Source organism: Clarias gariepinus, chromosome 25 (assembly GCF_024256425.1).
Source record: "Clarias gariepinus isolate MV-2021 ecotype Netherlands chromosome 25, CGAR_prim_01v2, whole genome shotgun sequence".
In the NCBI taxonomy this organism is placed as follows: domain Eukaryota; kingdom Metazoa; phylum Chordata; class Actinopteri; order Siluriformes; family Clariidae; genus Clarias; species Clarias gariepinus.
Window position 1 is genome coordinate 7,811,538 of NC_071124.1, and position 23,041 is coordinate 7,834,578.

The 23,041-nt window shown below is 38.6% G+C and overlaps 1 protein-coding gene across 1 annotated transcript in view; it reads right to left on the reverse strand.

The window, feature by feature from the left end:
• Positions 1-23,041, reverse strand: part of rsrc1 (arginine/serine-rich coiled-coil 1) — a 144,129-nt gene that overhangs the window by 71,250 nt on the left and 49,838 nt on the right. Inside the window, exon 5 of the mRNA XM_053486607.1 lies at positions 17,526-17,562. Within this exon, the coding sequence (XP_053342582.1) occupies positions 17,526-17,562 (37 nt within the window). The remainder of the gene's footprint in view (positions 1-17,525; positions 17,563-23,041) is intronic.

Below are 23,041 nucleotides of genomic sequence, written 5' to 3' on the forward strand. Positions count from 1 at the left end.
TACAGACACCCGAGTGTATAATCTTTAAAGCTACTGCCCTCTCTATAGGAGCAAATGCAGTGGTCACTATGCAGGTCTTTATTTAATTTGCTAGTTTATGACTGTACAAAGCTAATGGCCGCCTGTAATTCATTAGCAAACACTAAAACCCTTTTAAGTGTGATCTCTGTGTTTTTCTCTCTCTCACTCTCACATTAACACATCCATATGAGAAATGGGTTTCATGGTACCATCACATTAAAATAAAATCTGTCCCTGAATCATACAAATGCCAATTAGGCACAAGATGAGGAAGATGAGGAAGTAAATAAGGATATCTTTACATGCGGATTAGGAAAAAGGCAAATATTTAATTTTTTGCAGTTTTATGACTTATTCCTGTCATTTTGTTTCAGTTGTGTACGTGTACAAAATACATTTACAAACCTAACCTCTCATTTTTTTACACACATTTTAAAACAAAAACAATAAAATTATCTTAATTAGTAAGTTATGAGTATGTATGTTACAGACATGGCTCTAAATATGTGGGATATTTTTAGCACCAAATTTGCCTTGATTATAAGTATTTACACCCCATGGACTGTGTAAATACCGGACAAACCCGTGTTTACGTCACCCTTAGGTTTTGAAGCTCAAATCTGGAGGCTCTGGTCGTCATCCTCAGTGGAGGAGCTCACACCGGCTAAATCCTGGGTTAATCCAAAAAATGGGTAAATAGGAGAAATGATTGGGGCTTTGCTGTTGTTTGGAACACCCCTACCTAACTCAGTCACTCCCACAAGCTAAGCTTTTCCTTCGCTAAAATGCTATGGGGGCTAATGCAAAATTTACTGTATATGCCCCATGTCAGCTCCTCGTGGTTAGTTAAACTATAGTACTACGATTCAAGTTAGCTGTTTACCTAAAGCTAACTTAAAATGGCCACGCCTCTACTTGTACACAATTTAATGGCTCAATATAATTTTAAGTGTACAGTTGTCATGAATGGGCAATCTAGCTATGAAGACCAAAACCATATTTTTTACCAGGCTGCAAATGTTTATTTTGGTTAAAAATGTTGGGATTTTAACATGGGGGTCCATGGAGATTGACTGACGATCCCCATTGCTAAATGACACTTGATTCAACTATTTTGCTTATAAATTTTTGCAAAGTTATTTTAATTAAAGGAAATGATGCACAGATTGTCTAGATTATTGCATGTAAAAAAAAAAGAAAGAAAAAAAGGCACAAATCTTCTCAATCCATGAACTCTGCTCTATTTCAGTCGAGTTTGTACTCAAACTGTTACGCAGACTCACTTATAAATACTAAATGCTAGCTTGAAGTTTATGTTTTGGTAAGAAATAACAGCACTCGAATGGATAATATAAGGAATACACCATGTTGTTAAAAGAAAAGCCCAGAGCATTTTTGGCTGTTTTCTTTTTTATTATTTCTTTTTTTATTATTTTAATAAATACAGGATTTAGGATTGTGCAATATAGAGTGTTCTATTTAAATTTTCACCAACTATAAAATTGATAAGACAGATACTGTGTATAATAAATAAATAATATGAGCATTTTATGAGTTCATTGTGAATCTGAGTTTGTTGTAAAGTTTATGCATTACAAATGTAATGATAACTTTGGTTCTACAAGACATACTGTATCTGAACACCCAGTTTGACGTCTGTCTGTCCCCCTGTCGTCACGCACTGGCTGGACTCCCGTAAAAAGAAATGTGTGTTTGTTTGTTTGTTTTTCCTTTAAATCTGTGATTGACCAATGTTGTATTTCCGACACCAATCCATGTTGTTTGATATTTAAGGACTACTTTAAGAATAGTAATAAATGAGCATAAATGGGTGTATTCATGCGGTAATCTACTGCCAATACACAAAACTCCATCATTGCCTTTTTCTCATTCATATGTCATCATATTAGTCTTTTTTATTTTCCCTTTGGAAAGTGTCTCTTGCTTTTATGTTACATCATATAACAATTGACAACAAAGAAAAAAAGCTATTTGTCATTTTCAGCTGACTTTTTTTTCAGGCTTGAAGCTAGTGGTCTAAAAGCTACTAAAAAAAAAAAAAAAAAAACTGACAACATCTAAGGTGTAATCTAAACATTATTGATTTGCATAATCTAAATACTGCATTAGAAAAATAGTCAAAAATGTGTTTAAACTGATGCTGAATCTGAGACTTACATCGGTTTTGTTTTGTTGATGCCAACAGATTCATTGGCCAACCTTTCATTGTATTTACATAATTTTTAGGGTTTCTAAAAATGCTTTTAATGATGAGATTTTAGGGAATAATAATAATAATAATAATAAAAAGAAGAACAACAACTAATCCAAGAGTGTTGACTGGTCAAGTTGGAAGTAAGTATACTGTATGTAAATAACTAAATAAGTGAGTATGTGAGAAAGCAAAAGTGTACTGTAAGTATTCAAGTACATGAGTAAGTATGAAAGGTGAGTATAAGGTGAGGAAAGGTGAAGAAAGTATTACATAAGTGAGTAAGTACACAAGTTATTATTCAAGTAAGTAAGTAAATAGGTGCTTAAGTAAGTGTGTACATACATCTTTTATTACATAAGTAATTAAATAAGCAAGCAAGTTATAACATAAGTAGTAAGTAAGTTAGTAAATAAGTATGCAAGTAAGTATGTATTAAGGTACCTAAGCAAGTCAGTAAGTAAATATGCAAGTTATTACATAAGTTAGTACTGTATGTACGTACATAAGTTATTACGTAAGTGAGTGAGTGAGTGAGTGAGTAAGTAAGTACGTACGTACATCAGTACAAAGGTAATTACATAAGTGAGTAAAGAAGTAAAACATTAGTTAAACAGGAGAGTGCCATGGCATGTTAAACATACTGTAAAAGCATCCCAGGTCCTGTCAGGTCAGGTTCTGTTAAACCTACTAATGTAGGTGGGTAAATCTAGGTTTAAGGCGGTTCATATTTACATATTTATATACAGTAACTATATAGTTTTAATTTTATTTTTTAATAAGTTGTAATTTTTTCTATTCAATAAAATTTGTTTGTTTCCTCTTGTTATCCTACATGATATAAGAATACACCACACACTGAGGAACATGCTCATGTGACTCTTGTTTAAATTTATTAAAGAAATCATTATCAATCATTAGTCTGATTTACTTGCTACCCAAAGTGCAATTATTTCTTACAAAGAGCAAATTGTAAGGAAAGTTATAACGAGTGTCAAGATAACATCATTAAATGAGATTATACCATTTCTTTTCTGCAAAAAGATCTAATTAGCACATTCTAGAATCAGATCAGATTCGTGTTCCTGATTAAAGTTTAAAGAGAACAGAAAATGAGCTTTGACTCAGATCCATGTTCTGATTAGAGAAAAAAGCAGGGCCTTCTAACCATGTGCTAAGAGACCCTGGGGATGAAATCCCAGATTTGGAAAGGTGTCGAGTGTGTCCGCTATCTCACTCCCACACACACACACATTTGTTCACTGGCATCCGAGCTTCTACAAACGGCCAAACCAATTAGCCCAATTACAGAAAACCAAGCCTGTTTTCGTCTCTCTATTTTCTCTAAAATATCCAAATATCTTATTGTTGGAAATGTATCCTCCACTCTACACTCTCCTGTTACTATCTATAAATGTCATCATTGCCATCTCCTCTCTTTCTCTTCCGCTCTATTTGATCGTGGATGTGATCGTCATGGTGATGAGAGTGATTTTCCTGCTAGATTTGTCTCCGGCTGACCTCATGCAAAAAAGGAGACAGGTTTGGTTCATGAGATGTCACCTTGACGCCAAAGATCAGAGTATTGCTTATCAAGATTGACGGGTAATATACGCCTCAGACTTGCATACACTACACATACATACATACACTTTGACTACACACAGTATAGTACGTTTATAGTAACCTAGCATAGAGTCATCTCAGTGCAATTATGTTACTTGTAAATGACATGCATCACCTGGGGTGAGGTTTGAAATTCTGAGACCATATTAAATTTGCAATGTTGAAATAATATTTAAAATGGGAAAGAAGCAAAGGTTTAGATGTAGGTCAGATTTTTCCTCATGAAATGTATTATAAAATTTTGCACAAAGTTGTGGACGGCGCGAGTTCAAGCCACCATACTACGAAAGTCTGAACTTCATTTAAAGGTCCCATATTTTAATATAACTTTAAAACGTTAGCACAGATCTCAGAGCTCTCCCAAAGTGTGTGTTAATGCTCCAACTGAAAAGCTCTTCAGATAATGCATTATTTCCATAACCTTACATAATCTTAGCTATCATTACTTTGCATTCGATTGTTATATCCTACACATTGTGGTAACTCCTGTATTTTTGTAGCTAGTTAAACTACAACTATTCCAGTTAGCTTGTCAGCTAAAGTGATACAGTTTGACAACCGCAAATTCACCACGCCAATCTAGCTAGTGAAATCTAGCTAGGAGACCAAATCCATTTTAGTACCAGGCTGTTGGGCCCTTGAGCAAGGCCCTTAACCCTCAACAGCTCAGATGTATATAATAGGATGAAAATGTAAGTCGGTATTTACATTTAGGCATTTGGTGCCTGCCAAATGCCTAAATGAAAATGTGGACCTATTGAGTATTGAGTCCCTTTAGAAACCAGCCCCCAGTGGACATTCGAGGAACTGTATTGTTTCGGCACATAGTTTTTCAAACCGTAGGCTGCCCCTTGATTCTCACAACAAAATCTCTTTATTTTCACTCCACCAGTTCGGTGTCTATATGAAAGAACTACAGCTGAATCACACCCATTCACCCATTTAGAGGATAGCAAAGCTGATCAACACACCAGGTGAAGGTATGTTCTTGTATGAGGTCACAGAGAGAGAAGACCAGCTTCTTAAAGCCCTGGCTAAGACAAAAAAAAGCTGAAAGGAAAACAAAAAGCAGTATGTCCCCCCCCCCACACACATTTTGTTTGTGTGTATGCTAGAAACCAGTCTTAAGGTCTAAAAATGACTAAACAGTAAATTTTGCATAATAGGTCCCCTTTAAATATTTTAAACATTCTACTTTATTGTCTGTAATATAATTTCTAATTCAATACAACAATTTGCATAACAAAAGAATGGAAATTGAAGAATTAATGCTTCAAGACTTTTGCACTGCAAAAAATAACAACCTAGAGAGTGAACCTATCTTGAATCTAGTCACATTTATCTAAAACTGTATTTCTTGCTATCTGAAATAATAAACAAACAGCAAACCTAACATAGAATCTATGAGCCTATATATAGGCTCACATATACAGTATATATTCTACCACATGTGTAAGTGTGCATTTCTTGTTCTTTTGGAAGATAATTTCTGGCTACAGTTTCAAGATTTTTACTTGCTGTATTTTTTTTTTTTTAAGTTTGGATGTCTAGCCATCCGTCCTTCCTTCTTCCTTTTTTTTTTTTTTTTAGCTAATTAAACAAATTCACATGACCGGAAGTGCTGTTGTACAGAATACCTGCATGGCTGTGATGCAGCTATACGATCCTGAATGTGATATTGCTTTTATACAGCAGTTCTACATTTTTATGTTTAGGACTTGTTTTTTTTTTTTTACCAGTCATTTTGCTCCACAGACACATATCCTTCCACTTCCACTGGTGGAGGTGGTGACCAACAGTTAGTATAATGAATAGGGGTTAAAGTAGTTTTAAAATCTTATCAGTAGTATGTAACTAAAAGCTGAGGAGAATAACTCATTGGAGGTGGTGAACAGTTCTGAGAAACTTTATTTTTTTATGAACTTTATTAAATTAACTTTTTTATTTCCATTTAATCCATTTTCTCAGCTAACTTCTTGGTTTCTGGGTTTGAATTCCAAATACTATTAAATGGAAAGCTAGTGCGCCATGTAGGGTGTGCATTTATATTTTGTTCCACACACCAAGTAGTGCCCTCAATCAGGTGTTGGAGAGGTATTTGGAATTCAGCTTTGCGTTAGAAGTTAGTTAGCTGTGTACCTTGCATGAGCCGTGAACAAAACAAAATGTATCTGGGTTTTGGCAGGCAGCTGCACTCCCCTATTTCCAGTACTGCTCTAGATAATAATGAGATTGTCCCTGATGAGCAAGCAGAGGGCTACAGTAGCGAGGAAAAAAATCCCCAAAATGGCACTAGGAAGAAACCTTAAGAGGAACCAGACTTAACAGGGAACCCATCCTCATCACTCCCCGTCACTCTGTCGGATCTAACTCTTGTATAAGATGCAGTACAGGACGATGTCATGTTATATACAATCTCCCAAGCTTCAAGCATGACCTGTTACAGATTTTATTTTTATTTTTTAATTTTAAATTAAATTACTAAAAGCAGTTAGTGGGCGTCTCCCATAATAATAATAATAATAATATTCGATTGTTTGTCACATGTGCCTTTCAGCACAGTAAAAACATTTTTTTTTTCATATATTCCAGATAGGAAGCTGGGGTCAGAGCGCAGGGTCAGTCAACATACAGTGCCCCTGGAGCAGATGGGATTAAGAGCATTGCTCGAGGGCTCAACAGTGGCAACTTGGCTGTGCTGGGGCTCGAACTGCTGACCCTCCGATCAGTAACCCACAGCCTTAACCGACTGAGCCACAATCCACCATTATCCACCACTTCTTTAAAGTGACATCATTGTTCTTAAATACAAAGAACAGCTATTTCATTCCTAATTATTTTACTACAAAGGTGCAAAAACTAGTTGAAGTTTGAATTATTTGTTGACTCGTACTGGGTTTCACACACTGATCTTCATCCAGTGGGGTGAAAACTGTGAAAAGACCAGTTTGTGTCGTGTACATAAAAGGAAAGAAGTGAGAAGAATTCCAAAAATAAAAATAAAATGAATAAGAGCCTGCACAAGGACACTTCTGTACTTTACATCATGACCGAGGTGACGTGACGTGACGTAAAGGCCCCCTCCTTCTTTCTATTAGACTTTTTGTCATTTAGTTCTCTTTTTCCATTGTTATCCCCTCCCCCCCCCCCCTTAAAGACACAACAAGAAGGTAGATCAGGATATCTAGACCCTGGAAAATGCAATATTCTGTTTTTAATATCCAGGTCTATAAGATCAGGGCAGGGATGGGCTCCAGTGCAATATGCTTATTTATATATTTATTTTGAAAGAAAAAAAAAAAAGCTACCTATTTGGGGGGTCGGGCATCTATAACATATAATGCTGTGTATGGATATACTTTTATATATAATCTCAATATGGAATCGGAGGCCTTTTTACAATGTGCCATACTTCAGGAAGGCACTAACAGCATTTTGGCAAGCCGAGGCTGTTCATCTTGGTGTCTCCAGCAGGCACAGCCACTGCATAATAATGCGCTTCTTTGCTCTGAAATGTTATTTCGCAGGCCGCGGCTCATCTCTCAAACTTCACCACTATTACAATTTCCCAAACTTTTATTTCCTTCATTATTGCCAACAAGATTTCATTACGTATTTAGAATGTAAACAAGCCTGAGTAATGACACCCTCCGTCTCGCCGGCGTTTTTTTTTTCCCTCCTCAACTCTCCTGCCGACATCTCTCTTTTTCCTTCAAATCTTCAGGGATGTGTGTGTACACGTTATACATTTAGCGCGTATGTGCCAATATGCATTCACCAATCATATACGGGGAAAACAGACATCCACATACAACCGAGGCTGAAGCATGATTCATTTTAGTTGTTGATCCTTAAGCAGAAAGATGGACTTCCACAAGTATGAATATATATATATATATATATATATATATATATATGTGAGTGTGTGTGTTCCGTTGTGTGTTGGTAGATTAAAAAAGATCTGTTAAAAAAAAAAAAAAAAAAAACATTAGAAATTTAACCAAAGTTTATGCTCAACTCACATAAATCATGACGAAGAAAAATGAGCAAACGGGGCAGCTAGCTCATCTCTCCGGCGTGCGCCGAAAATGAAATCCGCTGCAATACCTATCAAAACTGCAATCATCAAGAGATAATATCTTCTTTGGTCTATCCACACTTTCCGATTTAATTTCCTCCATGCCCTTGACATCCAGCGATACCATTAAGATTAAGCGCATACAGTAAGGGACTAGTTCTCGCCGCGTGATGTATGAGGGTCTCACACTAAATGTAATATCATCATTTGAAAATTAATGCAATATTTCCTTTTTTTTATGTTGCACACTCTGGCTGTGCAAAGTGGGATTAATGTAAAGAAAAGATGAGAACTAGTACATGAGAACTAAGAAAGAGGGATGGAGAGGAGAAGGGGGAAAAAGTGGAGAGAAAGACTATATAAATGCCTGTAACAGAGAGATAAAATATTTAAGAAGTAAGTGATTGAAGACAGAAAGAGAGAAGAGGAGACGCAGAAACCAAGAAAAAGAAAAATAGACAACTGCGGGATAAACAGAGAGCAAAAGAAAGATCGAGAGATAGTGAGAGAACACTAAGAGGGGAAAAAAGGGAAATATATATAGAAAAACAAAAAGGAGAGAGACAAAGACATAGATGGACACAGATAGACCAAGACAAGGGGAGAGGCCTTCCTCCTTCCCATTTTTCTTTTTCTTGGTTTCTGCGTCTTCTCTTCTCTCTTTCTGTATATATCTCGATTTGGTTTCTCTTTCTCTTTGTTTAATGTTAAACAGAGAAGGAAAGAGAGCAGGAGACTTGGACAAAGTGGACAAAAATTGGACAGAAGATGGACAGAAACAGACAAAGAAAAATGGACAGAGGATTAGAAACAGGGAGAAAGACAAGACAGATGGGACAAACTATGAGACTGAGAAAAACACAGGACTGAGAAAAACGCGAAAAATACTTGAGATAAAGATGGCAAGAAAGAAATATACATATATACTACATGTTGCAAGTGCGGACAGATAGACAGACATGCAGACATGGAGGGAGTAAGACGGACGGAGTCATTTCAGGTGTCAGTGAGACATGTAATTATAGCAGGTCATGCACCTGGACAGAGGTCAGAGTCATCACTCTATCATTTAGCCCAGCGGGGGAGCTCTGAAGATGAGATACGGAGGAGAATGAACTGTGCCCCACACACACACACCCACACACACACACAAACACACACACGTACTCTCTCACACTCACAACCTTCACCTGATGAAATCATCAGTGTAATACGCATGAAAATGTGTTTGTAGATTATCTCTTCTCTCCTCTCACACACCCTGACGCTTACAGAAGTGCCGTCAGAAAGACACGGCCTGCACAAACGTACTGCTCTGTGGGTTACGTTTGTGTGATGATGTGAAAACATTTCGAAGGCCGAGGCGTATCACTTACAGTACAGTGCATCCTCATCGAACCATTCAATTAGCCTTGATCAGAGGGAAAAGGGGCGGAGTCAGTCCCAAACAGACCACTCCCATCACTAAATGTGAGAAATGTTACATCATTTAATGAAGGTCACTTTCTCTGACACTTAGTAGATACACACCATGCTAGCAAAATACCTCTCTTTCACTTCCACTATATAAACACACACTGTTCTTTATTTTGTCACCTTTTGACCTTGAATGTAACACAACTGCGACACCATATCATGAGCAATCAGTACATAACTAGACCAGTGACGTCATAAACGTTAAGGTAATATTTTACGCTTGCGACTTACCTTGGAATAACTCTTTAATATCAATCGGCTGGATATCTCGTGACTGGATTTAACTAGACTCGATTTCTATCCCAAATATTTATCTCAAAACTGCAATTAAAAAAGCTGACAAACACAAATTGATAACTCAGAATTACACAATGGCAACAATCAAACGAATAGTAAGTGATACTAATAATAATCTTGGAATCAATAATTATCATCAAACAACTAGAGTAAGTATTGTATTAGCTCTAAATTGCAACCTGTTACTTTATACACTACCAGTCTGGGGAAAAAAGGAGCACACTCCATGATTTCACTGACGAATGAGTCAAAATAATTCCTTGTGCTCTTGGAATATACCTGTTTTATCAAAAGAAAAGAAAAAACCCTCTATGGATGTGATAATCTGGTCATTCAGTACATTCAGGTCATCAGCTGACTTCATTTTTTGCCACATAACATTGCTAAATCTAGACCTGACCAACTAAAGCAACCTTAGATCATAACACTGTCTCAAGAGGCTTGTACAGTCAGCACTATGCATGATGAATGCATCATTTCATGCGCTTCCCTTTTTACCCTGATGCACCCTGACTCTGGAATCTGAACTTATCAGACCACATGACCTTGTTCCACGGCCAATCTTCAAGATCCCCAGAAAAACTAAAGCTTTTGTTCTGATCACTCTTATTTTCAATGATTGGTTTTCTTAAGGACACTTATCTGTTTAGTCCAAATCCTGTGAGTTCTCATCACATTGTGTGTGTATGGAAATGCTCTTACCTTCACTATTAGACATAGCTGTGCTTTCTACTGTAAGTTATTTACGTCGCAACTTCACCAAGCATTTAAATGATCTCTGTTTTTTGTTTTTTTGTTTTTTCTGACCACATTTCTTCCACAAAGTGGAAGGTTCAAGGCAATCTTTACAGGTTTGTAATATTGTGTTGGACAGTCCTTAAGCCATTTTCAGTAATTTTACATCTCCTTAATTGTTATTTAGAAGTGGATGAAGACCCATAATCACTCCATCATATCAAACAACTTGATTTCTAGCAACTAGACTTAATATATTATAACTGCAAATTAATAACGCACAATTGTTGCAAATAGACTTTATTTCTTTATATTTTTTTATTTCTTTATACTTCATAACTGGGACTTGTTAAACAAACGATTGCATCCTTATATCTCATAACTGTGCTGTGCTATCACACAACTGCAACCACCTCACAAATAACTTTTTATTTCGCAACTGCAAATTACCACCTAACCTTATCTTACAATTCGAATTATTGACAATTGTAAAACTCTATCTTACAACTAGACTTAATTTCTGTGTACAGTATCTCACAACTGCAACTTATTAAACACACAATTACAACTTGATACCTTAAAAATTGCGCTTTAATATTGTACAACTGCACTTTTAAAGTCTCTCATGACTTAAAAAGCAGACAACTACAACTTGACATCTAACTTCTTTGTCACCACCTGAAATTAACTAAGCAAATAGTTAAGAGTCCTTCTATTGGACAATTACTGTAGTGATTAATATGATTTAGCGGGCAACAGGTTATTTAACCCTAACTGATATGTAAGTAACTTCTTATTTTTTTAAACAACCATGTGAGAAGACATCCTGTGGTCTTTCAGAAGGGACAAATTATTGTCCTGCATCAAGGAAAAAAACAGCAACTAAGGAGACTGCTAAAACTACTAAAATTGGGTTAAGAACTGTAAATCGCATTATTTATATATTAAAACCTGAAAGGATACTGGTGAACATTATTTTCGAGAAGGAAAACCATCTAAATGAACATGATAAGGGATCACTAAGTGAAATTTAATTGGCAAAAAAAACAAAAAAAAAACAAAACAAAAAAAAACAGTAGAGCTCACAGCTATGTGTAATAATAAAAAAAAGAGCATTTCCCCATGCATAATGAGAAGAGAACTAAAAGGATTGTGACTAAACTGCTGTGTAGCCTTGAGAAAACCACTTATCAATGAGGTTAATCAGGAAAAGAAAAAAAAGTTTCCTAGGGAATAGACTGTGGAGCATTGGAAACAGGTTCAAATGAACTGATGAGTCCAGATTTACCCTACTTCAGAGTGATGCGCACATCAGGGTAAGAAGAGAGGTGGATGAAGTTAAATACCCATCATGCCTAGTGCCTACTTTACAAGCCTGTTGGGTCAGTATCATGATCTGGGGTTGCTTGTGTTGGTCAGATCTAGAAAAAAATAGGTCAGCTGACTACATGACCTCACTATATGACCAGGATTTCCCATTAATAGTTTTTTTCTTCCCTGACGACACGGGCATATTTACAAGATGAGGATGCCAGGATAAATCGGGCTCAAATTGTGAATGTGTGGTTCAGGGAGTGTGAGACAATGTAATTTTTACACATGGATTGACCACCATAGAGTCCAGACCTTAACCCTACTGAGAATCATGTATGTGCTGGAGAAGGCTTTACACAGCGGTTTGACTCTTCTATTATCAATACAAGATCCTTTAAAAAAAATTAAAGCAAACGGCTTAAATATGGAAATATTAGCGTGTATGTCTTTTTTTTTTGTCTGGTTAGTCTATTTATATATGCATAGTAAAAGACAACTGAATTGCAAACATTAAACTGCGTACGATTTTTTTTCCTGCATGCTGCTAAGGAAACAAGAGTACTCGCAAGTCATTTTGTATACATGCATCCACTGCTCGAATTAACTTCAAACCCTTCCTCAGGCATGCAAATAAAACCAAATAAAGTGTATGAGTGGTGAAAATGTGAGGTCACGAGGAAACTGCTCCCGAAACTGGCGACGGCTGCTACAGCTACGCCACATTAATTGCAACAAATCAGCAAATGAATGCAAAAAGATCAATTAGCGTGGAGGCGATAATCCGCATGAATCTGATGCTTTATGTCTCTGCTGATGAGATGCTTTTGTAGTGCTTTCTTTTTAAGCAGCTGCGCATCTGGCCTGATTAGCGTTAGCAAAGAACATGCTACGCTAGCCACTGGGGATTCGGGCTTCTCTCCCTGTCAGAAAGTAAGAAGGGGAAAAAGTAGACTGATGGAGAGAACGAGCCATAAAGGGAGTAATTAACATCATCTTCCTTTCAAAAGAACTGAATAATCAAAAAAAAAATCTGCAAAAAAAAAAAAAAAAGAAGAAAAAAATATATATAACAAACCGCATCGGTCTGGCACACAAAGCTAATTACTAGCTGTGGCACTCTCTCCAAGATTAGACTGTACTGAAGACAATCAAGGCTAAAGTTAATGTGGCTAAAGATACAGATTTCCTTACTTGGGTTTCTCGAAAGTGAAATTAATGTTCTATTGTGTGGATTAAACCAAGTATGAGGAAGAAAGAAGACTTTTTAAAGCAGAGCAATGAAGAAAGTTGTCCTGATTCTGACTTTGTCAAGTTTGCTGTCCTTTTCTATCAGGGGTAGTCCTGAAGGACTTGTAAATTCACACTGTTTATGGTTTATATTTAAAGGGCGTGTGTGTGTGTGTTGAGGGAAAAGCATTTAAGGAGGATTGGGCGATCGAGGGCTACAAACACCTCAGCGGGAGACAGGTTTTTATTTACTATTCTTCATCTAGAATCGTAATAAGATACTTCGGCACCCCAGGCTCCTGTGAACTGGAACGTAATCTAGAGGCGGCGGCGATAAATTCACGCGGTCAGCGTGCTCGTATTCAAATTTCCTCAGAAATTTACAGTAATGCCTGAGCAAACATATAAACACACATTTGTGAGCCTATGTGTGCGTGTGTGTACACACCGCCCCAACTCGTCTGATAATCACACTGCGCTCTAATCCGCTCTGCGTGTAACTTCAGACAAACACAAACACACACACACACATGTGCATGCATCCACGGTGCCTACTGAAAGACCTGAGCTATACTCTTTCAACACCCATCCTCCACAATAAAGACAATCAACACACACACTAGCCAGTCTAGACAAACACTTTGTGTTCAAGAAAGACCTTAATTGTCCTCATAACAGCAAGGGTCAATAAGTTTGGTCACTCACTGAACAAACAGTGTGTGGACATGGGATATGATGCATCTTGATGACTCCAGTTGACCCAGATCTTATAACTCAGAGTTTGCCAAAGAATAGATTTCGTGAATAGATTTTGTAATTCAGTGGCCAGAGAGATTTTGAGCCATTCTTCTTGCAGAATAGTGGCCGGGTCACTATGTGATGCTGGTGGAGAAAAATGTTTCCTGAATTGCTCCTCAAAAACACTTTGAGTGGCTCAATAATAAGTGGCTCAATAATATTTAGATCTGGTGACAGTGCAGGCCATGGGAGATGTTCAACTTCACTTTCATGTTATCAAACCCCTTTGTCACCAGTCTTGCTGTGTGTATTGGTGCATTATCATCCTGATACACGGCACCGCCTTCAGGATACAACGTTTGAACTATTGGGTGCACATGATTCTCCAGAATGGTTCGGTAGTCCTTGGCAGTGACGCGCCCATCTAGCACAAGTATTGGGCATGGGGAATGCCATGATATTGCAGCCCAAACCATCACTGATCCACCCCCATGCTACGCTTCTTTGGGGCTTCTCCACACTGTAACTCTCCTGGATGTGGGAAAAGACAGTGAAGGTGGACTTTGCTGCTGGCACCATTAAAACCGACGTTTGGCATTGGAACAAGTGACCAAAGGCAGCTGTGGTTTTATGTTTTTGGAATACAATCCAGGTTAGCACCTGGACGTCCCTTTCAGACAGCTTCCTCTTGCGTCCACAGTTACTCCTGTTGGATGTGGCTTGTCCTTCTTGGTGGTAGGCTGACATTACCCTGGATGCCGTGGCTGCGATGCGCCAGTGAGACGCGCACCAACAATTTTTCCTCTTTTGAACTCTGATATGTTCGCCCATAATATTGTGTGCATTGCAATATTTTAAGCAAAACTACTCCGCTAATTAAACCTTCTCACACTGCTCTTACTGGTGGAATGTGCAATCAATAAAGTTTGGCCACTAGGCTGGTCAAATTTAGCCATGAAATCTCCAACTAAATTGGCCAGTGTTTCAGTTTCATTATCCAACCCCTGTACATTATGTTGCTTATAGACTCCGACCACATAATAGGTCGAGTCAAAATTACCGGAATGGTACAGCTTGGAGCTAATAATGTAGCATTTATTATCAACTATATGGCCATAAGTTTGTGCAAACTTGATAATCACTTCCAATTTTCTGAAAATTTTTTAATCCAGATTTAGCTCTCTTATAGGAATAAATATGGTCTTTCTCTATGGGGTAACATTTGGTCACGTGATAAGTTTCCAGGAAGGAAATTTGGCTTCCATTCCTGATCGGTAAACACTGTAAGAACAACTCTCTCGCACCTGTTTTCACTTCAGACTTTAATCCACTGGGTCTTTGACTGAGCTACAGTAGGAGCACTGATTGGATTACCGTTAGTGCCACGTATATGCCACGTAGTAAAGGATCTCATCAATCATAGATTAGACTAAATTCTTGTTAACTACTTATGACAAAGAATGCGGGATTCATTGTAAAAAATGATGAGACGTCTAACCCAACCTCAAATTTGGAGAAAACGACTTATTGTTCTTATTCATATTCTTTGTATTATTCCTATAAAATTCTTTTCTTCACAAAGTGAGCCAAAGTTACAGTACATTCTGATTAAACGCTTTCTAAAACACATTTTTTCTCAGACTCTTAAAATGGAACCCCTAAGTGGAATGATTTCAATCGGATTGAAGAAATATTGTCCTTGTAAACGTAGTTAGTGCTCCGGTTCATCCCAGCAGTGTTCAATGATGCTCAACCTTTTCTGTTTGGAGATCACTTTGTGGACAGGAGCGATGTCATGCTGAAACTGGTTTTCCAGTTTTACAGTTTTGGAAACTGTAAAGCTACAACATGCGAGATGTTTGTTTAGCATTTTTGGAAGGAGTCACCATTGTCAGCAGTTTTGTAACTATCAAAGATAAAGCTATAACTATCATGAAAGTCTTTTAAAACAAAAAGCTTTGTGCCATCATCGATTGTTTTCTTCAGACGGCTCTATTATTAGCCTCGCAGTCGTACCCTCAGAGTAAATAGGCGATTCTTGTAATCTCTAAACATTTCCATTTTACAATATTGGTAAGTGACATACCCTACACTTAACACTTTGTCTTCATACCCCATAACCCCCCCTCGGGTGTGTGTGTATGCATGAGAAACTTTTCAACATTGTACCTAACCGGCACAAGTTTCGAGTGTGTACATTAGCGCACAAACTTCCAAAGTGCAGTTACACATATTGATTCGTGCCGTTTATGCATGTAATCTTCTTTTCAATAATTCACTCTGCCTTTTATAGAGTTGTAAATCAATGCATCCTCTCATAACTATGCACTCCCTCTTGCTCTATATCTCATTCTACTTTCATCTTTCTTCCCTCCCCTTGTCTCCACTCGCTCGCTCCATTTGCAGCTCCAGCTCATCTCTCCGACTCTTCCTCCCTTCTTCCTTCTCTGCGGTTATATGCCTCTCACTTATTACAAAACACAACTTCATAATGGGAAACACAAGCACATTGTGTGTGTGAAGGTGCATGAGCTTTGGAATAGGAATAGATGAAAATCTATTGAGGGTGTGAAGAAGTATTAGGGAGGTGTTAAACGAGTGGCATTAAGGGTCATTTGCGTAGCGTGGATCTTCAAGGCTCCGGCCTCTGGTTAATATGCGACTAAAAGCTCGGTGAGGTTACTGTACATCCAGAGAGCCAGGACCCGCTGTGACCTCTCTTCATTATTCATCCTCTGGAAAAAAAAAAAAACAGTAGCTGGAAACTCGCTTCTGCTGCGGGAGAAGAAAAAAGGCAGCCCTTTAACTCCGGGTGCACGATCCTCTGACCCCATATTAGAAGGAGAGCAGGAAAGTCAGGAAACGACGAATGATACATTTTTAAATCTTCCCGTGGGTCTTTTTTTTTTTTTTTGGAGAACGGATGGTGTGCCCTGCCACGGGAGAGAATGATCTTCTACGAGAGTAGAAGAAAGAATACGGGTCCAAAAGAAATGCAACCCTGATGAGGAATCACATTTACTCAAACTCGCTAGTGAATAACTGTATGATTCTCAGATATTAGCTGAGTGTGGATATCAGTGTGGATAGTTCTGTGGATATTTGTGTGTTTTTGACCTCTGCTGCCTCTCCACATATTTCATCCCAACATCAAAAACAGACGCATCACCGAAAAAAAAAAAAAAAAAATCCCAGAGAACAGCAGCAAAGGGCTGGGTAAATGAAAGAGTAAATACCCGAGTGATATGAAAGTTCAGCATGGCTCTATGGGAGAGAGAGAGAGGGCGAGAGAGAGAGAGAGAGAGAGAGAGAGAGAGAGAGAGAGAGAGGATGGGAGGGAGAGAGAGAGAGAAAGACAAACAGAGATAGAGAGAAACAGAAAGACAAACAAAAATACAGAAACAGTCACAAAAGGACACAGATAGACAGCAAGGAAGACAGAAACAGACTAACTGCAATACAAATGCGGAGACAAAAGATAGTGTAAGAAAAGAGACACACACAGTGATAACAGAATAAGAAAGAGTGAAACAGACAGACAGCTAATGAAAGACAGTGATAAAGACTGGGTAAGAAAGACAGACCACAAGGCAGAGAGAGCATGTATGAGAGTGGCAGTGAGTGAGTGAGAGAGGAAGAATTTGTGTGTGTGTGTGTGTGTGTGTGTGTGTGTGTGTGTGTGTGAGACTGATTTCTTGCTATGTGTCAGCACAGGGTATTCAGAGCCCATTGCTGCGTGTTCATTTCGGATGCAGATATCAAAGATGCCACAGACATGAATGGGGGGAATTGAGGACTTACCAGATGTTCTAATCCGGCTTTGATGTTCGCCGCGTCCCTGCAACACAAGAACAAATTTCCTCCACTGTAAATAAAGCCGTGTCACTAATCGCTTTCCTCGGCGCTCCCCGCCCCGCCGGGATCGCCCATAATTGCTATTTATTAAGGGGCTATTTATTCATTTTCACTCACTCGCCTTTTCATGACAGCAGCGTTTTTTTTTTTTTTGTTGTTGTTTTTTTTTTTTTTTTTTTAAAAAGAGACCTTTTTTCCTCTGCCAAAGTAACGAGTAGAAGAGAGGAACAAACAATCGCTCAGGTTGTGCGTGCGCTGGAATAATGACTGCTCTCTCTCTCTCTCGCTTGGCGTGTGTGTGTGTTTAGTGTTTTAACGTATTCTTGTGCGCGTGGATGCATTAGCGTTTTGTCTGCCCGTCTCTGTGGGCTCTTTGATCCTTTTCAGCTGAGGGACTATACTGCGTGTTTACTCAAACATGGATCGGAAAGACTTTATTAAGATGGGCGGGTTGAGGAGTTTACTTCTGACTACAGGTACCCGTCTTAAACAGTCGGTTTCCTGTCTGCCTGTTTCACAGGAATACTGATGTGCTCCTGATGCTCCCTGGGAAAACAAAAGGGAGGGGGGGAAATTATTTATCATATCAATTAGTAATAGCCAAAAGTTTGACCAAAAGTTTAGAATTATTTTCAACATTCTAGAACGATACTGGAGATTTCAAAACTGTGAAATAACACGCATTGGGTTATTAAGTAACAACAAAAGCAACAGCTAGATGTTCTTTTATGATTAAGAAATGGAGGTCAGGTGTCCTCAAAACGTTCTTGCAAGAACCGTACTGTGTCAAGTGCATTTGTAAAAACCCATCAAGCACCATGATGAAACTGGCTCTCATGACTAAAATGCAGAGGAGAAGTTCATTTAGAGTCACCAGCCTCAGAAATCACCAATTAACAAACAGCACCACACAATATAAATCATGAAAGACCAAAGCGTGTTCAAACTTTGGACTGGAAGTGCACAGACATTTTAGAATCTGATGCGAACTTTATTATTACCACACTGATGCTGAAATCTCAATCCTGATTGGTCAGAAGGTAATTTATTTTTTAAAATGGCAGCTCTTATAGTCGTTTCAGACAAAAGCACACGTCATAATTTGCCAACTTCACATGTCATACAGTAACTTATTGAATTCTTCACATACACAGAGATTAATCGTTTACAAAAGGAGTCTTCGTTGTCAGTGCAACACGACGAGCTGCATTTTACATATAACATAAGTAATAACTTATTCCCGGCATGCTCAACGATGTCAACCGTGACAATAAACAGCTAAAATTATGTTGTTCTTAACTGCCTAAAACATCATCATGACTGGCAGGTCACTGTGAACGTTATTGGAAAATGACAAACTTCGTCGCTGGTTATTTTCCTTCGGCGGCATGCCTCGTCATCTTCGATTTCCCGAGGCGGAACCGGATATGTTATCATGATGACATTGTAGGGTTTGCACAACACGGTACGATTCTGTTTATTATTAATCATGCATGAATTAAGATAATCAACGATGGAGAGGAGGAGGAGGAGGAGAAGGAGGAGGAGGAAAGCATTCGGATTTATGGAGCAAATTGGCAGTAAATAATAGATGCGGTTTTGGCACATTTCAGAATTGCAGCAGAGGAAGCGCAAAGATCAAGAGAAAGCACAAACACACATGTGCGCATGCACACACACACACACACACACACACACACACACAATACCGGCAACAGCGTGTGTATGTGCACGGTGTAGAAAATAGAGATGAGAGAGAGAGAGAGGGGCTTATTGACAGAATAAAGCTTCTGATGTAGCCTGCAGCATCACGATGAAAATCTACACCATCTCTAAAATTACATTCAGTAATCAAGGCCACAAAAGCCAAAGTGAAACCCTGCTCCTCTCTCTCGTTCCACGATAGATCCAAATCAATCTCTCCTTCTGTCCCTCTCTCCTACAACAGACCTCTGGCTATTAAATATAGCTTCCTAATCACCGGGTTTGTAAAGGAGAGTAAAGAGAAAAGGCCTTGAAAATAAAATAAAGGGCATGAAAAAGTAGGAAGGGATGAGGAACTAAGAAATCGGCCATTGAATGGCATCAACTAGGTTTTTTTTTTTTTAAAGGAACTTAGAAATTAGGAAATTAGAGTTGGCATTTGCTCACACTGGCTCCCAAGTGAGCCATAAAGAAATAAATATATATATATATTTTTTTAAGTTGCATGAACCAACATGGATCATGATTTCATACAGTAAAATATAACATTGACTGAGTAGAGCACCAGCAGTTATGGAATGTTTTCCTGCCAGTCGAAATTAGTCAAAATTAAAATATAATAATAGTAATTAAGGGACAAATCGAGTGGATTTCCAGCAATAAGGTAGTGTGCACTCACTGATTTCCGTGCTTAAATAAATACTTTAATTATAGAAAATATCTCTGACACTGGAACTGGCCGTCTTACCTCAACAAACATCTACCTAAACCAGTAGAACCAGTACTCTTAGTCAGTGTAAATTCTCCCTGAGACCCTTTCTTTAAGGCTATGATGTGGCCGAGCGCATCCTGTCATCTCATGTCATTCCTTCTCCGTTCATTTATTCGTGCCAATTTATGTCCACACCTCTACCCTTCTGTCCGTTCTGTTCCACACATGGCTCGTTCACCCCTCCTTGCCTCCCTCCCGCCCCGTTTCACCCCGTAGGCCCACCTCTGTGCCGAAAGCAGCCCTAATTCAATTAGGCCCTTCAAACCAGATCAGGCGGCGACTAAGGAGAGAAAGAGGAAGAGATTATTGGCAAATGAATACAGATTTGTATCGAACCGGCACGTGGCAAGAGAGTACATCTTCAGCTTTTCATTTTTAACCTGCTCTTGTTTTTCCCTTCCCTTTTTTTTCCTCCCCAACCATCATTGCGTTCCCCGTAGGTCCGCAGGGAGCACAGATCTTACTTCTAGACTCTCTCTCTCTCTCTCTCTCTCTTTGTCTGTCCCTCGCTCACCCCTCTTCTCTTCCGTGCTCGTCGACGTGGCCGCATCGATTTCTGAATTAGACTGCGATATTAAATAATTAATATACTTGCCGTGATTGATGTCTTGCATTAGGCCAATATTAGGTTATCAATCAAGCTCCACTTGGTTTAATGTAACGATATTGAAAAAGTGTCAGGGGCCGTTCAGGCAATTTGTAGTTGAGGGAGAGCAGATAGTAATGTTGGTGTAACACAAGGCCAGCGAGCAGCAGGAGACCAGAGATACAGTTGGGATGTGTGTGTGTGTGTGTGTGTGTGTTGTCATGAACAAATGCATATTGCTTTAATGGGTAGCACCAGATGAACAGACAGTCGTAACCTTGGACTGAGGCCGCCATAAATCCAGATCACTATGACCTCACGTCGCGCTTAAGTTCCGTCTTTCGTTGCGAGTGTGTAAGTGCTCTCGTCTAGTCTAATGATTTGACGGTGCAGGAATATATTCAAAGACAAGATCAGATTACAAACCAAGTCATGTTGGTTTTTCTACTGTATATCACGATATTAGACCTGATCGAAGCCTGACTTTCGACATTGTATAACACTGTACGAGAAAATAATGCTGAGATGAACGTTCTAAAGTGAAAAAAGCTGTATAAATAAAATAAAAAAAAAACAGTCCCATGTTGTTATTGGTTAACATGTTGGTATTGGTATATCTATGCTTTTTCAAAGCACAGACATCAAAAGATATCATGGTCCAGTTTTGACTGCTTTGGCGAAATATAGCCATAATATCTTTAAAGTGATTTTCCCAGAAGACTACACATATAATCCAAATAAAAAAGTTTTCACGATTTCCGGAAGCCTCAATTTATCAGCAATTATGAAGTATCCTGAAATTTTTAATGATGCAAAACGATATGTTGGAGTGAATAAATGCAGCAGTGTAGCGAGAGGACATTTCTTAGTTTAAGAAAAAAGTCCAAAACTGAAATAAAAAAAGGGAGAGAAAAAAAAAAAGAGAAAAATGGCTTACATTTTGAGCGAATGCTGTTGAGAAAACATGGGCTAAGAGTCAAGACGTTGAAAAGGGGGGGTAAAAAAAACCTTCCTTGTTCTCTTGGTTCCCGTAAGGAGGTCATTATTTATCCTTACTTAATTAAGTAAAAGAGGACAAACAAGTCAAAGTGTTAACAGAGCTCAATGCAATGCCAGGCATTTGCTCGCTAGTCAATACGGGCAAATTGGAAATGTCTGGCTAATCTGTCAAGTGGAGGAGGCACAGACTGACAGACAGGATGGAGACTCGTGTCTCTCTCTCTCTGTGTGTGTGTGTGTTTGTGGATTGCTGGTCACTCTGTCTAACTGGTCAATCTGATCACTTCGGAATGCTCTTGCTCTCTCTCTCTCTCTACATTTTTCACTGTAGGTAGCACGTAATTAATTAAAGCATGTGCAGCACATGTTTCATCAAGTGGTCAAGTTTCAAATGTTTGTTTTTCTCCTCTCCCTCCATCATTTTGCTCTTGTCTCATGATCCCCCTACTTGACAAGGCAAAGATGAATATTTTCAGATGGAAGAAGGAGGAGCTCAAATGCAAAGGCAGTCATTTAATTTCCACCAGAACGAGAGAGAGAGAGAGAGAGAGAGAGAGAGAGAGACCCATTAGCACAGAGCTCATCAGTAATGCATTAGAGCTTTGGATTTGCTTAAGTGTTAACCCTTTCAGACGAGGACTAAGCTGGCAAACAATAACCCATGGATTTGGACATTTTATTAATTTTTAGATGTGTGTGTAAGTGTGTGTGTGTGTGTACACTTAATCAACACAGAACCAAACTGATTGTCAAAAACTGAAGAAAAAAATAGTGGAGGTTTTCTTTGGCTTTTCAGTAGCATAATAGAAAAAAAAAAATTAAAAACGTGCTCATGAGTTTAAATCGTGACGATTTCCATGAGCCAAGTGAACAAAATTGACCATAATCTCTGGGTTGGGCCTACTTCTCTCATTTGCCTGTCAATCACAGTGAAACTAGCCAATCATGACTGGTGGGAGGAATTGCCAGGTGACCTAATTTCTGAGGAAAATAAATGTCTCTTTATAATTTTTATTTAAAAAAACTTTTTCTTCAGGTTCCAGCGGTTAAACCTGGACCTAGGTGTAGACATGGTATTAATTAACTACACTAATCATTATGTCAAACAAAAGAGCAAAGCGAGCAGTGAGACGACACACAAGGCACAGCGGAAAGAAAAAAAAAAAATAATCAGATGCCGATTCTCGCGACCTGTTCCGCGCCGTCAACTCCACCGTGGAAAAGTCAGGTTGTCAGCACAGGAAAGAGCCGACTACTTTTAAATTGCTCGCATGGGTCGGAATCTAACTGCTCTGATTGATTTTTAGGGAAATTGCTTCCTTTATTCATTAAATATAAGGGGGCACCCAGACACACAGCATGTTTCCCTCAGTTACGCCGTGCTTACGGATCCAGCAATCC